Source organism: Haliotis rufescens, unplaced genomic scaffold (genome assembly GCF_023055435.1).
Source record: "Haliotis rufescens isolate VD_foot unplaced genomic scaffold, xgHalRufe1.0.p SCAF_23, whole genome shotgun sequence".
In the NCBI taxonomy this organism is placed as follows: Eukaryota; Metazoa; Mollusca; class Gastropoda; order Lepetellida; family Haliotidae; genus Haliotis; species Haliotis rufescens.
The window spans coordinates 3,349,460-3,367,378 of record NW_025963924.1 but is presented as its reverse complement, the minus strand read 5'-3'; the positions used below and the strand labels follow the sequence as shown (position 1 = coordinate 3,367,378).

At 39.3% G+C, this 17,919-nt stretch overlaps 1 protein-coding gene across 8 annotated transcripts in view; it reads right to left on the bottom strand.

The window, feature by feature from the left end:
- Nucleotides 1-3,329: 3,329 nt before the first annotated feature.
- Nucleotides 3,330-17,919, bottom strand: part of LOC124121766 (peregrin-like) — a 33,924-nt gene continuing 19,334 nt past the window's right edge. For 2 of the 8 annotated variants that reach the window (XM_046484826.2, XM_046484823.2), the window contains exons 8-17: nt 17,504-17,627; nt 16,660-16,764; nt 15,840-15,947; nt 15,315-15,560; nt 14,411-14,977; nt 12,544-12,705; nt 9,318-10,205; nt 7,241-7,347; nt 4,889-5,031; nt 3,330-4,200 (exon numbers count right to left, since the gene is read on the bottom strand). In XM_046484826.2, coding sequence (XP_046340782.1) covers nt 4,008-4,200; nt 4,889-5,031; nt 7,241-7,347; nt 9,318-10,205; nt 12,544-12,705; nt 14,411-14,977; nt 15,315-15,560; nt 15,840-15,947; nt 16,660-16,764; nt 17,504-17,627 — 2,643 coding nt within the window. In that variant the 3' untranslated portion in view covers nt 3,330-4,007. Of the gene's footprint in view, nt 4,201-4,888; nt 5,032-7,240; nt 7,422-9,317; nt 10,206-12,543; nt 12,706-14,410; nt 14,978-15,314; nt 15,561-15,839; nt 15,948-16,659; nt 16,765-17,503; nt 17,628-17,919 lie in introns of those variants that run through there. The other 6 variants (XM_046484825.2, XM_046484824.2, XM_046484828.2 and 3 more) reach the window with 6 other exon arrangements.

Genomic DNA, 17,919 nt, shown 5'->3' with positions numbered 1-17,919 from the left:
CGCATTCGACCAAACCACCTTGCCTCAGCACCCGATCCTCTTTAGGAGGCTCCAGACCCGTGAAGATCCGGGTAAGCAGAGGCCTTCAGTAACCCATGCTTGCCGTGAAAGGCGACTAACGGGATCGGGTGGTCAGGCTTGCTGACTTGGTTGATGCATGTTGTCACATCCCAATTGCGTAGATCGATGCTCATGATGTCTATCACTGGATTGTCTGGTCCAGACTCGATTATTTACAGACCGCCGTCATATAGCTGGAATATTGCTGAGTGCGGCGTTAAACAACAATCAAACAAACATAAGGAGGCTCCACAATAACTTATACCTTTACGTGAACTTCGTACAAGTACATGAGATCAGGACGACTCTTGAAGCTTCGAATAGGAATTTCCGATTGAATGTTCCTCCAGATGAAGCCTATGTGCCTATGTGAAGCCAAACTAAAACCTTTCCCGTAATGTTAACCCATGAGTTCCCCTTTGGAGCCAGCCTATGTCTCTCAGAGGTATCGCGCCTTTACAAGCACCTCTGTTGCTATTCCACGCCAGGTTGTCTAAGGTAATTTATTAGATTCGATGAGATTGTGTTCACTAAGGTATGGCTACACCCTCAAATGTATATAAAATGTTCCTCCAAATCAGTTATTTGCGACAAAACAAAAACCCATGCCTTTAGCATATTTTGTTATGCAGTTTGATTTCTTAAGTATACTTCTCAAGAGATGTTAAAGATCATCCGATGTTTGCAAATGACTACAGTAAAGAAGTTGAACATCTGATTTTTTCATATGATTACAGTTAATCTGTCATGTCATGTTAAGGAACACCTTATTTTTTTATATAATTATCTTAAATCTGTCATGCCATGACAATTTAACTATAGTCATGAGAAATCCGGTGTTCTTTTGAATCCTTTGGAATAGTATATTTTAGTCTTTGAATTTCTCCGCACGAAATGCTAATGTTGGCATGATAAGTCGGGATTTTAAAATTAGAGGCCAATTTTCAAGAAAAGGTGTTTTTTTCGTAAAGAAGCCCTGGCATATTGAAAACTGAAAAAACAACTTACATTGGCTACTTTACTGGGAACGTTATTCTTGAGATGGCCCCTCGACATGATCCAATTACACCCGGGTGTAGTAATGGTAACTGACAATCAAGTTCTCACAAATTCTGTATTTAGCAATTTCCTATCCAAATGGCAAATTGGACTAAACTAACATGAGGCAAATAGGTCAAACAGACCTAGTTCCTAGCAGAACGTGCTCTGGACTGGGTCAAAGGTGTTTGGGTACCTTGGGTTAATCCGGGTTGTGATGAGGCGACATTCATACGATCCTAACAGGTGTTCAAAGTGTGTTAGATAGGCAGTTGATCGTGCATGTTTGTACAATGATGGTGGTGAGAAGGAATACATCATTGCTGCGGATTCCCAAGACCAAATATGCAGCTCTTTTCACACTAGCGGACACGCACGGTAACATTGGTTCAGCGACCACAGTCATGTTGTTACCCCTTTGGGGACCATTTTACATTCTTGGTGAAGACGGGTTTAGATTTGCGTCAGAGAAAAATATATTTTGGTCACGGTTTTAAAGCAGCTTTTTCTCCGAGGAGCTAAACAATTATTTTTTACAGGACATTCGTTTCGGGACATCTGGAATGTCAGGCGAGCAATTTTGTTTTTTAAGATTAAATTATTTCTGGAACCTTTTTTTCAAAGAATATCAAACTCAGAATATTAAGGGTATCATTTCGGGGTGTCTGCAAAAGGTAGAATTCTATGAATCCAATTATATATCATGACGTACCTCCGGATTAATGAGGATGACATTTCGCTGATACTTACTATACACATGTGTGTGGTCTCAGCAATTAGAAAACAAGTACCTTAACATTTACACTAGGCAGTGACTGGATGTCAATGTACTGTACAACAAACATGCAAACAACTATATTGTTCATAGCGCTAAGAGCGCTTTGTCCAAGTGGGCCAGCCTGTGATTACTTTGGATATATGTGGAAAAACCTCAAGTTTAATGACGTCACTAACTGTGACTAACATACAGTACGTACACATGCGTTGGAAACCCCAGTGGATTTCGGGTTAGAATAGCTGTCCATCAGCTAATGCTTGCCGTTAGAGGCGACTGAACGGATTGGATCATCAGGTTCGGTGACTTGGTTTAACTGCTTGTCAGCTTGCATTGGCGTGGGACTTGCACATAACAGATCAATGATTGATTTGTCTGGTCCAGGCTCGATTAATACAGACTGCCGTCACATAACTGGAATAGTGCGCCGTCGGAAATAACAAACATGCATTTGTTCACATTTTCCCCTTTCACAAACTTCTAGATAAACAGGTTTCCCTGCTGCCGAGTCAGTTGGGTCTTAAACCTATGTGACTGATCCCTCAAACTTCTAATCTGAAACTTACCCACCAATCGTTACACAGCTTTTAAAATCATAAATCTTTGAATATTTAGATTTTAAGGTCTGAAGATTACAAGTAAAAGAAAAATGTCCAATGAGTATACATTAACGGGGAAACATGATCCGAAATTTTCACAATATTGTCCAAAATCCTCAAACACCTGGAACAGTGGGCTGTCACAATGTGCTACGATAACTTTGTGCACCCTTGGTGACTGCCTATCAAGAACAGGACCCCAGCAAGCTATGCTGGTCTGATGTACATCCGTTTGAACCCCTGGGGATTCTAGTATAGAATAGATGGATAAGCAGCATTCCATGCTTGTCGAAGTAGGCGACTGAATGGATCGGGTCTGCAGACTCACTGACTTGGTTGATTCCTGTCATCGTATCCATGAGGTGGGACGCTTCACGCAACATATCACTGGTGTGTCTGATCCATGTACTATAAACCTCCATCAAAGCTGTAATATTGCTGAGTGCAACAAACGAAATACAATGCAATCGGGTGGTCCATCCCTAAACTGGATATTGCCATGCACTTTAGTTTCTATCTGCATATTGTATATGATCACAGCTGGAACAATGAAGCAGGTAAAGCTGGTTGGTTTGGTTTGTTGATTAACGCCACACTCAGCAATATTCCAGCTACATGCCAGCAGTCTGCAAATAATCGAGTCTGAACCAGACAATCCAGTGATTGACATAATGAGCATCAATCTATGCATTCGTGATAAATGACATGCATCAACCAGGTCAGCGAACCTGACCACACGATCCTGTTAGTCGCCTCTTTCGACAAGCATAGTCGCCTTTTATGTCAAGCATGGGTTGCTGAAGACCCCTTCTACCCCGGATCTTCACGGGTCGAAACAGGTAAAGACAGAACTCATGTTAATGATCTTATTCTCATATTTTAATCCTTTAAATAATAAAAGGAACAGCAACCTTTCATGGGCCATATAAACACTGCTATGATAACAGCAAACAACTTGTACAGATTTGTAAATGAAAAGATCTACAATAAAGTTTATTGGTACAGTGCATGCACTGGATGACTGGACCAGTTGAATGATCTTTGTGATCAGACCATGAGTTGATAACAAGTCAATGCCAAGCATAAAACATAGAAGACATTTGATAAAACACAAGTAGTTCACTAACAGATCAATGGTATTTGACATTGTGATAAGGCAATGGTAAACTGATGAACAAATGGATAAAATCTGAATAAAGATGTATGAAAAAGCACTGGAAACGACAACAATACGACAATGGCAAGCCCTGATGAAGAGATGCTGAGATGAAATGCTCTTACTGTACAAAACACAGTTTTCAATATTACCACCAGCAAAGTCTTTGATGCGGAAAATGCTTCTTTTATTGGCAGTGAAGAAGCCATGTCCACTGTATAAAACCACCAGATTCTGTCTTCATAACCATACATCACATGCACTCTCTCCGCACTCCCTGTCTTAACAACCCTCTCTCTCGATCTCTCTCATTCATTATGACTGGCATAAAAAGTGTTCACATTATGTCAACATGTTCGTCTACATCCACGTTGGCCTACTAATCCTCAGAGCTGGAATCCCCTGACAAGGGGTTGGGTTCCCCGCTGACACTGCAGCGATGGACAATTGCCTTTTCATATGCTTTCTGGACAGCTTTTCTAACATTAGGTTTCTTGTTCTCTGTCAGCTTGGCTTTGTCCAGGTTGGAGTCAACTCCCAGTGGCTCAAGCTTACCACGAGTCAGCCATTGCCTGCAAAGAAAAATATAATGGAGTCACTTCTAGTCAGTGAATGGGTACTCGGTAGGATGAGATTTGCAGATCATAGTGCATAACAGCCAGCTTTGATTGTATGTGTGTACTCCTCATTGAGCACAGATGTGATTTGAATACACACTGATGTCATGCAAATGAAGCAGGCCCTCTGTGGTTTGGGGCAACATCTGTTTCAACAGTTTTGTTTTTCGATTAATACTTATAATAATTTCTTTTTCAGTTACTTGTTCGGGAAATCAGAAAATAATAAAAAGTTGATCTTGTGCACAGATATTCAATGCATATCACAGTTCAACTGTGTGGAAGGATGACAGACAGGTTGAAAATATTTTAACAAATTTTTGTATTCAACCAAGCTAAAAAAAATAGCAAAGAAAGTTGATACGGCCATTGCATGAACATCTTTGATGGACAATAAAAAAAGCACTTACACTTGTCGCTTCATAATGACCTAATATCGAAGATAATCACTGAATCACAAACATAGTCTCTGCTGGTAGTTGGTAACAAGTCAGTCGGGTTTTACAACATGCCAATCCCCAGACAGTCTTGTTTGAAAGAAAACTAGAGGTTCACCGAATAACTGGTCTCATAAAATCTGCCCCTTGTTTCCTCCAGGCGGTACTTTTATCACCCACAATAAGAGTAATCAAGATCAACTCACCATGTGCGCTTTGTGTCAAAGAAGAGAACCAGGTACACTGTCTCATCATAGCATTTCTGCAGGTTGAGAACATCCTCAGGAGGGACCGGGATGGGGACACCATTATGAAAGTAGCCGGTCTTTGGCATCTTGGGATTTATTATCTGGTAAAGAAAGGAGACAATTTAGCAATAGTGTGAGTCAGTGAATATGGTTTTACACTGCTTTTAGCAATATTCGAGCAATATCACCCTGGGGTAAACATAGAAAGAAACTTTATGCCACCAAACAATGCAGCATGATTCAAGAGGGAACATATGTTTCAACAGAGGAAGATTAAATAAAAACCTATCTACTGGCATCAGGACCTGTTAGCGTTGAGTGATTAAGTGGTTTAATGCTGTTTTTGTTTTACTAATATTCCAGGGGACACCATTGTACCCATGTGGAGAATCAAACCCAGACCTTTGGCAATGCATTATCCAAAAGGCTACCCAATCTCCCCAGACCAGTGTTGAAAAGAATGGTCCCTAAACAGATCTCAATTACATCAGTATGGACAATTAACTTGCCCACTAAGATACATATATATATATAAATATAACTATAAATAACAGTAAACATTCTATTTTTGCTCGCCATGGTAAGCATATAGAACCAGTTGTTCAGTTGACTTTCAAAATATGGAATAAAAAAATCTATTCTGTATGAAAAAATGATACACTAACCACTAAACTACTCAATCAGCAATATCCCTCAACATGAAAGAACACATTCATATCTGAAACAACTGGTTTTCACGGTCCTGGACACTTTGCCAATAAGCTGAGCCCAGCAATTAATTATAGGGCCACATTTTGTGGTTGCTAGCCAGTTGTAAATGTTCGTACACATAACTCAAACAAAAGAATCCAATTAGCCAAATTGTCTGGTAGACTGGAAAGATTTTGGCACACATATCTGCAAAATACATGTCATAAAACAACGAGACTAAAATACCTCTTGATGTGGAACAGGAATGAAAAACAAATTGCTTATCACTTACCCGATACCTAAGCATTAAAATACATTACATTATGGTGCATAAGGAAAAGAGGGGACACTTCAGGTCACAGGGTACACACCCAGACCAAGGTCTTGTAATAGAGAACTTGTTTGTGAGTGTAACACCATGAAACACACAGCACTGAACTGCAGACAAGGTTTGTTTATAACCATTCCGACACATACTCAAGTAAAGAAACCACCAACTAACAAAAGTTATGCCAAAAATGTCAGATCACATTTCCAGATGCAGTACCCAGAGGAAATATAAACAGCCCTACTGTGTAAATTGCAAAGCACAGATTATCACCACATCTTTAATTGTCCCTCTGGGAGGCACTTGTGTTATCTGAAAATCATCTGATCTTATGCAGATTATTGTCTATTTCAGTATCTTAACATGTTCCAGTAATTTCAACAAGCAGTCTTGCTGGGACACAAACCATTGCTATGTGAGCACTTTCAAAGTCGGTGGTTAACCAGTGTAAAAATCAGAGCAAGGTGGTTTTGAGCAAGCCCTTTTGACTAGTGTTCTTGCAGGGTGTTTATAATCTGCCCTGTGAGATCAAAGGCAGTATAGGTGATACAAGTAGTTAGTTTAGAGGTCAGACCAGCTTTGTAATAGAATTAGGTAGTGCTGGTGTTGGGGAAAGTCCAGCTGCTTGTAACCTAACAAGACATTGGGCATACTACAAATGTTCAAAGAAATTACTTAAATTCTACATATTCTTGTTTCAGCAATTTTCAATGATCAACATATCATGAGCAGACAAGATAACAATTGTAATTTTGAACCATGAATGTTCATTTGAAATGCTGAGTTTCTAGTTTCTAGATTGACAAAGTGAATGTCATATTACACCAATCAGTCTTGTTGCAGCTAATCGATTCTAGGCCAGGCAGACAAGTGATTGATAGCATGAACATGTATCCCACACTGGCTAACCCAATATCATACTAGTCGGATGGGTACTGGGGATCCATTGTATCCAAGAATCAATGTGATATGTCAAAGTGTTCAGGTAGATATTGTAAAGACTATTTACCAGGATGAACATACTCACATATTACACAAACAACTTCAAGACCACATAAAAGCTAGGTCTATTCCTTTACTCAGGTTGAATTTACTGGAGTAGGAAAGCATTCGGAATAACACAAGGAAGTGTCCCATGTCATTCCACTCAACATACTTGAGATCTAAGCTGCTGGATAAAAGCTCATAACAGATGGCTGCCCAGACATAACATGACCCTGTGGACAGCCCAGGAAACAATGAGGTGTTATGCAAGTGAATTTAGTTTACAGAGGAATGTTGACAGAACTCACCAGTGCAGGGTACCAGGGATATCCACGACACTTGGCCCACACCAGGTCAAGGGGCTCCAGGGCAATCACATCATCGGATTCAAAGCTGGGACTTCGTCTGGGCCGGGCTGTGGGAGAATAAACTCACAGTGAGGCATGTTGTCAGATGGTGAACATTCCCTTGCTGTCACTTTCTGTAGTCCTGGGGATTTGAAATCATTAGCAAAAACTGTATCTAAGGCATGTCGACTGCTTCGTTTCTTTTTTCACCATTATAAAATCACATGTATGCATGCATTCTTACCCTTCTGCGTTTTTAAGTGTTTGTCTGCACCTAGAACATGACATCACCCATAGTCTACACTGTTCTCGTCCATAGCTAGAATATGACATGCCCCACATTCTTGTCCTTACCTAGAATGTTACACCAACATCAACATTGTCCTCAATATCCCCATGTTATTTTCTACTTCAGAACATGACAACCTATATTGTCTAATCTTTTCTTACCCGTTTACTTAATTTTCACCATAATTTCAGTCACATAAAATTGTATATAGATCTTTGTAAATAAGTAGGTTTTCAAAGAAAAATCGAAATATTTATGTGGTACGTTTATGTATTATTTACAGTTCTTGAAATTGCAGTTTCATCATCCAATACTTCCAATCTGCATTTTCCTCCCGTTTGTCCTATTTGACAGGAAAAAAGCACTTACAATCAATAGTATTGTCAAAAGAGATCTTAAACTGAAATTTATTTCATCACAAATTTATATTAAAAGTATTACTCCCAAATTTTCAGAGAACAAACTTCATTAATCTTCTTCCAAAATAACACTGAAACAGGAACACTCGCAGAATCGAACAATCAAACAGAACGATAACACAAGGATTCTCGTTACTCATAGTCACAAGCAGCCAATGCTTGGGTAATCCGAAAGTTATCTTGATCCTTGAAAGGTCATCTATGTAGGTTATTCTTGTAGATCAGTCAATCAGGACATTGTCTTAACTTTTATTCAACAGATATGTCAGGTTGTTGGCAATAAATAAGGCAGATGCATCCACCATCAATGTTATCAGAATGGTCTTATCATTCATCTTTTAGTATCTTCAATATCTCATCAGGAACATCTTGACCAACTTGCACCAATTGATCTAAGTGCTAAGACAACCACAACTCTCATACATTAATACCGACTTACAACTGTTGTAGCACTAAGGTCGCTTTGTCCAAGTGGGTTCAAGGCACTGTTCCACAAAGAGATCTTAGTACTAAAATGGTTGTAACTCCCGTAGGTTAACATAGGCTTACAGTAGTCATATGACTAAGATCGCTTTTTGGAACAGGCTCTAATCAATAACGGTAACAGACAAGGAGGATTACTGAATAAACAGAACAAAATAAGTCTTTCATTGAATACTGAAGACTGCAAACATGAAGAACCTTGAACATATGGACAACAGAACAAATTTTCTTCGTTTTTCGTTATCACCAAAGGCTCCCAATGTGTTTTTGTGTGGATAATTGCAGTTCTGAATTTAGTGTAACCCAGTGTCTGACTGACAGTGCTTAATGGTGGCCTATACTTTTCACCTTGTCTGGTAGTACACTCCATTACACTGATAACAGAAAAGGTCTTCTCACTACAGCTGTAGATAGCGAGAGAAAGATGGTGTTGTCAAACTTGCTATTTTTGCTAGTAAAGCTATTCATTAGTAGCACCTGGCCACATTAATTGTAAACAGTGTTCCCAGTGGCACAGGCATAAGTGTAATCTCTACATGAAAACTTGATCTTAATCTTAAGAAGATTTGATAAATTGACTAATCTGTCAGCTCGTTTAAATTCCCTGGTTTTAGGAATCAGCCGTAATTAGGTACCCCCAATGAAGTAGAAACTCCTTCTACAAGGTATTCTCAAACTGAGTACATAATGTGTACCAAAAACTTGAAAAAAGGTTTTTACTACTTAAAGAACTGAAAATGTAACTCAAATTTAGACAAAACAGATAAGTCGTAATTTTAACAAAATTCTTTTTAAAAACAAAATATTCAAGAAACTTTAACAAAATAACCCAAATTCAACATGTTACCACTGCTGTTGACAAAACCTTGGGTTGTGTAACTTGTAGAGTATGTCCTCCCAAGTAGTTGTCTATCTGCCAGAAGAGCTAGCAATGTCTGACAATTCTTTGTGAGAGGCTGACATTTTGCCTTGCTAGAAGGTGACCCTGGCCTCCCAGAACTCTGATCATCACCATCAGACACCTCCACGATGTCTTGGAGTGCAGCTGACACAATGCAGTCTTGGGCTACCACTGCTACCATACAGTCTCTGGATACAGTTCTGGTGTCACCGTGATTAATCTCCCAAGCAGAATTACAGTTTTTGTCCCGACTACGCAGCATTGAGTAGTAGGCTGTCCCTTTGCTTCCAGCCCTGGTTCGTGGCATGACAGGAATTTTTCCCCCACACAATTCTCTCTGTGAAGAACCCTCATGTGTGTGTACCTCAAAGAGGTCTGACCCAGTAAAGTCAACACTGGTTACCTGTAGTGTTTTGGTGGATGTTATGGCCCTAGTGTGTACTTGGGTACCTCCTACAGAGCTGGAACACTGACTCTTTGCCTCTCTACATCTCTTGCTCATACTTCTGGTTTCATGGTTACTACCACCCATATCTCTTTTATCCTTCATCTCTCTGCATCTTTTGCTTGTACTTCTGGTTTCGTGTTTATTACCACCCAATTCTCTTTTATACTGGACCAACTTAATTTCTTTGATTTCATTACTTGTATGTTCTTGTGATGTGCAGTTTAGGTCAAATCGTACAGACTTCCTTTTATTCAAGACTGATTTTGTAACTCTGCTTTTATGAACCGTTTGGTCATAGGATCGGTTTCTTGTTCTTCTGATCAAAAGATCATCCTTCTCTGCGAGGTCCGAGCCTAACTTTATGTTTTCTTTATTCTTTCTTTTGGCTGTCAAGACAGGTATGTCATTAAGTTAAGCACATCAAATACCTGCATGTAAGCCAAGATTGCACCCCAACATTTCGTGTGAAGTTTAATATATCAATACTGAGAGTTGGTGTCAATTTCAGGATTGAATCATTAGATATAATTTGCATTAGTTAAAAGCGCAGTCACGAGCAACTGGTCTTAATGTAATACAGAACTATTTCAAATATTTCTTTCTGTTTTAGAACCAACATTAAACATCATTTAAAATTTGGAACATCATATGCAAGAAACAGTTTTCAGGAGATAAAAGAAATAAATGATGCAAACGCACTAAACATCTAATGAAATCAAATGCATCAAAGAAATGATCAAGATAGTATCTCAAATAATTATGGATGAAATATCAAATGATTCTTTGAAATAATTCTTGAAGTTGGTTTCCCTTTCTAAAAATGCATTTTGGTAATCAATTATTTTTTTCCTTTGGGACACATAATGTGTAACTTATGTCAAAGGAACAAGCTTCACATCCAAAATCAGGAGGAACTGTTAATGTGGTTTCAGCTTCAATTATAGCTAGGGTATAACTCATAACTTAATAAAAATAATCTTTCAGAAGTATCAAGGCCAAATTGAGATGCCTGGTATCATAATTTGCACATGAAATAATTTGGTTGAAATTTCATGAGAAAAATCATACTTTGCTTCATCAAGTATAACCTTTTTACTCAGACAGCAAGGAGCATAATTTGTATGATCACCATGTCATCTCTACCCACAGGAGTTTCAGATGGATTTGACCTAGTGGTGTAGCAGTGTAGACATACTCCCACAACAATAGGAAGATGGTGGCCTACTTCCACTGCTAATTAACTAGCCCCATTTCTCACACTTCCTACACAGCCACCACTCTCATGCAGGGCCTGGATGTCTAAACCACAACCTCTTCTCATTCAATGTAATAAGCACAATCCCACTCCCGGTGGATTTCCCCTCAGATATACAGTCTCGTCACTCATGGTTTAAACACTGTAGATTAGGAGTGACTGTTTCATGGAGCGCATATCAAAGTCAAGAAACCTCACCATAGTGTTAAGTTTGTTGGAGAAGAGCAGATATGTCTGTAACATTGTAATGGGAGACTTCGCTGTGGGGAAATGGCATTCCCGTCAAAGTCATGCAAAATCCCTTTAATTGTCTGAACTCACATTTTATGATGAATACTACTCTAAAAAATTAAAGAAACCTGATTCTTTCATATTACTATAGTTAAACTGCCATGGCATGACAGATTAACTTTAGTAATATGAAGAATAGTGTGTCCTTTAACTTCTTTTGAGTAGTACATATCAGTTTAACAGTTAATGAAGACCCAATTATAGAGTTAACTGAAATATCTTGACCAAGACTGGTATGGCATCTGAAGCCAGGTTGACGAAAGCGTCTCCTGATCTAAGATCAGCATATAAACTTTGACCAAATTATACTGAAAATAATGCCAAAATAGAAATTCAGCCAATAAGACTTTTACTCTTACCTTCCTTTTCTTCTTTGGGATTAGAGTCAAACCAATATTTTCACACAGTTGATAGGTTATGGTTTCAGATATTTCACATCCATAAATTCATGAATGAATGGCAATGGTTGAAAACTAGCCAGCAGGTGGGGGTAGTGTAAAGCGGAATTCAAGCAAATTTCAGAATTTCAACTCAGCAACAGCCTGCATATTCACTTAACAGTAACTGGCCATCCTAGTATTTTTCCAACATATTTCATATGATGTCTTGTGGTCAAAGTACTCAAACATAAAACACTTACACACAACAAAATACATGATTCAACAATTTGCACTGTGTTATTACTTGTTTAAAGACAAAGCATAGCACCATTCCTCTTTCGCTTGCAGCATAACAAACATTTCATGATTTCAACCATACATCTTCCAGTCTCCATCCATCAAAATTGGAAATTAATGTATGGCATTTATAAATAGAAACGTAATAAAAAAAATATAAATTTTTGTTTCATTCTTATGAAAAAAAGAAAGATTCATGAACTTACTACTAGTCCGAGTCTAGTAAATCTGTAAATCAATAAAATCAGTTCAATCCCTTTCTGAATTAACTACATAGAATGATCTGTCTCATGGAACAAAAGATGCTGCAAGATTAAGTTCTATGGCACAGACTAGAAAGAATGTGTGATGGTTGAAAATCAGGCATGTTTGTCATGGAAGCCTTCGAAGTTAAACTAAAACAAGGCAACAAATAGCATGTCCACCCCCTGTCCACTGGGGTAGCAAGAGAGCATTTAAAGTGCAAGTATCTAATGTCTAGTAGCTAGCTAGCCTACGTACCATGCCTACCTGCATGCTGGGCGGAAGAGGATTGAGGAGGGGAGTTGGATGTGCTGTAAGCAGAAGCAGGTGAGCTACCCGACATGCCGTTCCAATTGCCAAGTTCAAGGTCAGGCCCATCTCGCTGCCCGTTGCTGTTCTCAGTCGCGTCAGAATTATCCTCTACACAGCACCAAGGAAAGATGGGAAGCAAGCACAATCAAACCATGCCAATGATTAAGCATATGATGGACACACTTCAAACATTGATCGAGATTTTCTGAAAGCATTATTCCTTCAATAAGCAACCGATCAATTAAATAGTCTGAGAAAGGCCTCTGATTATTGTTCGAATTATTTATTTCTGTCAATGCTTCAAGACATACAAAAAATATTCTGACAGGAAGTGCCAAATCACTCTTTTGGCATCCACTTTTTTTCAATCCAGTACAATACTTTTTTGCGTAAATCCTGATGCCAAATATATTATTACAGAATTTCCTCAATTTTAAAAATACTGCCACCCCAAGGCCCAGGACATGTCCAGTATAAGAATTTTGGTGTATAAAACCTGATACCAAATATTTTTTAAGCATATTCTCAAATAATTTTTCAAAGCACTGCCACCCTAACCCTTCACTCACCATAAATTCAAATGATCGGCCCCCAATGTAAGGCAAACAATGTTTCAAGTGTGACCAGTCAGTGCTCAGGTTATGTGAATGTCATAACAAAACAAGCAGGTTAACCAATTATCCAATTAAAAGCAAGTGTGCCACACACGTTACAAAAGCAGTACCGCTTACCATACAACACATAGTGCAGGGGAAAATAAAGACAATGTGCAGCTCATTAGGAACAACAATTGTGAAAGAATGAAAATGAAATAAAGAAACCATAAGCATATAGAAATTGTCTGAACTCCATGACACCAAATATTCCACTCCCAAATTAACTTTCAGAGACCAAAAATGTTAACTTTAAGAAATCACCACATGGTTGGTTAACCTGAGAAGAGTTTTCTACAGTGAACCCAAACTGTAAAATTGATGCTGCCAGTCTTGACCTAGTATGGACTAAGTTGAAAGAGTCTTGTATAGGCTATTGTGCATTACCAGCATCAAGCCATTAATGACGTATTATACAAAATTGATTCAAATATTGAAATAACAACAACTCCATGCAACTTTACACTTGTTCATTTCCAAGAATGAAAATTACAATATTTAGTGACAGCAATCTGAAGCGGCAGAGGCAGCGGCATCCTGCCGAGTTTTACAAAGTCCAGTCTTACTCACAGAACACACATTTTCCCTGCAGCATGGAAAAGTTGAAAATAAGAGTATCAGTGTCGGTTTTTCAGAAAGCTTGGCACACTGCTTTTTAGTTAGCAAAATGAATGTATGCATTTTTACTTCAAAACAGAACCATGAACAAAAAAGCATGTAAAAGCAACAACCAAACATGTAAATAAGCAAAAAAAATAACAAGTGAAAAAAAATAGATATGCAAAAATTCTAAAAGAAATAAATAAGTTTTTAAATAATGATATATATATATATAGGAAAACACAAAGCACTGAGTATGATTCAAATTGTTACAAACAGATGGGGTGACAAGAAAGATGGACAATGCAAGTGATCATATTGCGGCAAGGACAGACGCCATGCACTACAGTCGATCCAGGCTAGTAACACTGCCCTATGTCAGCTGGCTTCTATAAGGCTGGATGTCCAAGATATGGCAGTTAATGGAGCAAGAGAGTAGGCCTGACTGCAGAGGTAGCTAGTTGTCATTCACAGTTAGGTAGATAGGTAGGTAGTGGGTAGTGGATAGGCGGGTAGGCAGTGGTAGGCCTGACTCAATGTGCCACAGGTTCAAGTCTCACCTGATCTGCTGTTGTTGGAAGAGCTTGCTGTCGAGCTGTCTGACAGCTCTTCGTCGCCACTGCTCAGGTCAGAGGTGCTCTCGGACTCAGAGGAACTGCGGATGTTTCCGACACGGTACACCTGGAAACTTGCTTTAGTTGGGATGTGGCTACTCTCGCTAAGAGAAGGTAATGTTTCAGTCATTGAAGCGGCTCTCTTTGGGGGGGATGGACGACCATCAGAATGGGAAGCTCCTGTGCTGGCAGATCGCTTCCGTGCCCCTGTGGAGGGGCTAGCCGGCCCGCGGCTACTGGGGGAGGACTCCAGCACAGGGGACCTTGGGGATACAGATTCTGGTGGTGGTCTATGTTTGGGTGGCCGACCAGGGCCTTTTCGGGGCTGTGTAGGCGTGGAAGGTGTAGAAGCATTGGAAGAAGAATTGCGGGCTTTTTTACTATTCAACAAAACAGCAGTTCGCCGGTTGACCCCCGATGGAGAAGGTGATGGAGTCGTGGTCCCTTTCAGATCTGCATGGGACTGGTGGTGGGAGCCCAACTTGCCCGTCTCCGCATTATGCTGCTTGTCCCCTGAAAAAACACAAGCAAAATATAATTCCCATTAGATATGCAAACAGCTGGAAATGCTTGTGGATAAAGGCTTAACTATCATCACAAATTTACATTTCCTTCTAATCTACACAAGATCAATATGACTGCTTTACCTCACAATTACCCAAACCATTGAACCCTTATTCAACACAGCATAATGTTTCGTTGTCCTACAATAGTGCACTGTACCTAAAAGGCAAAAACTACCCACACCTGTTTAACTCCTGTTCCTCCTCATAAACAAACCAAGTCCTAATGCACCACCAAAAAAAGTAGAATAGAGTTCTTACGATCTGATCCTAGTAGTACTGCATACCTGCCTGATGTTTAGGTGTGTCTATTTGGTCAGATTCGCTCCTTGTACTCTGGGCACGGTGTCTGCCCCGCCCACGGCCTCGCCCAGGGGGTCTGCCAGGTGTGCCTCGCCCAGCTGGTTTGGGTGTAGGTTTGTCAGCTAGCTTGTCTTTGAGTGATGGTCGGCCAGGTGTGGAAGTACTGGGGTATCTCATTGGAGAAACAGGCTGACTCTCTCCCTCTTCTGCAGAAGCAGCTTCTGATGATGCTACCAAAATAGGAATAAATAGGAATAAGTCAAGTGCATAATGTGACAATGTAATGCAGTGTTCAGACTGGGATGTTACAATTTCAATACGCCAAAGTAATACATATAATTACATTACAAAGAGTGATTTGTGTTGGGGAAAGGGTTTTATTACATGATAAAAGCTGTTTACAAGGTTATCACAAAGAAAGACTTCCATTAATACATGAGTTAATTTGACTTGAGACAGAAGTGATTGTTTAGCATAGCTTTCTTGTTTATATGGAAAGAATTGATTACCTGTTTCATCAGCAGTATCCATTGCACTTTGTCCTTTTTGTAATGCCAACTTTCTCCGCACTTTGAATATTTCTTTCTTAATTCTTTTGGCAAATTTAGACCTTCGACCTGGAAAGAATTAGCACTTGCCACATGAGTTCACAAGATTACAATACTTATGAAAAAATTCTTAAAGGACGTCTGAACACACCAAACACTCCAGTGACTGTAGCTTGAAAAAGCTTCCTCACTAGCAACATTTAATGAAACTTGTGTATATTCCTAATTCTTCCTGATTAATGCTCTAAGGTCTAATGATCATATTTCAGTAACAGAAAGACATCATCAAATGTATTGACTGTCCCCTGGCCACAATCAAACAAGAAAATTTTAATTAAAGAGTATAAATATTATTTTTTTAAATATCAGGGAAGGAACATTTAATAAGTTCCATGTTTATTAAATTGACTGTCAGGGCAACTTGAAGCTTACAGGAATGGTCAAGTGGTGAAAAATAGCCATCATGGCTAAATAAATTGTGAGGTGGGAAGGGATGAAGATCTCAATCTTGATGAATTTGGTTTATCTGTTTGCTGTCTACTTCTGCAGTCAGCAATATTCAAGCTACATTACAGATACCTGTAAATAATTGAATCTGTACCAGACAACCCAGTACTGATATAATTATCAATGCTACAAGCTATCGGATCTGATGCCAAATCACCGAACCTGACCGCCTGATCTATCACGTGACCTCTTACGACCTCCATAGGTTGTTGGGGACCAATATCCTTGCCCAGAACTCCCAAACTTATTTGTGACCAGAGACAACAAATCCTACCTCCTCTGGGCATTGTATTAGCAACGTCCATCTTGTCCAGGAGGATCCTCAGCTGTTCCTCCAGGGGCATTCCCTCTCGGATGTCCATCTGCATGAATCTGTCAACTGTGGACGACGATAATATTTAACACCTGATAACATGTCTCTAGTCACTTGCTATACATTTTAGGAAGTATCAACATAAAGTTTTCTGGTACATCCCTACTCATTATCAAAGAAATGATCTAAAATAAACATCCAAATATGATAGCATAGAAAGATGCTGCATTCTAGAACACCAGTATGTCCCAGTCTTCTGGAATACCACAAGTACATGAATCGCCATCAGTTTGTTGTCTGTTTGTTGTTAAACGCTGCACTCAGCAATATTCCAGCTATACATGACAGTGGTTGGAAATATCAAGTCTGGATCAAACAATCCAGTGATTGACATCATGGGCAAAAAATCTATGCCACTGGTATACAATGACATGCGTTAACCAAGCTTGTCGCCTCCTACAGCAAGCATTCGTTGCCAAAGACAATTCTAACCCAGATCTTCACAGGTATCACCATCAGTATTTGCAAGAAAAGTCATAATCTATACTTAATTTGTCAAAACAGTGAAGAAAAGGCCAAAAGTGTTTGTATGGGAAGCCATCTTAGTATCATTACTCTCATGAGTAGACAATCATACATGCACATAGGCCCTCTTAGCCATTCTGGATGTTGGAAATGAAGCATTAAGTTATAAATTTTTTCAATTTATCAGACTCGCATGGGATTACAACAGACTTTACAGGATTCTTAAAACCCACATGTATTATGTACATGTTTCCCAGTTAAACTTTGAAAAGATGCTTACTGTCTTCAAGGATGACAGGTTCTCTATCATGTTTGCTTGGGACCTCCTCGATGTGCATACCAGTCTCCATGTCAAACCCTATTCTTTCTGCCATGCGTCGTGTTGAACGAATTATGCTTCCTCCCTGCAAACAGATTTCCCTTGCATAAACAAGCAGTCAGTGATGTATAGCAATAAACACATCTAATCACTCGCAAGGCAAGTGATACAGAAATCAAACAACTTCCCAAACAATCACAACCCAGTGAAACTGAAATACCTAAGTAAACCAACACAACAGAACACACACAGCAATCATTGACCACAAATGCTTATGCAGAGGTCAATTTAACTGCTGGCCCAATGGTCCATGGCCAGTTAAAATTACAAAGGGCGAGCTGAAACGTAAAGCAGATGGACCATCTGACTAGCCAAAA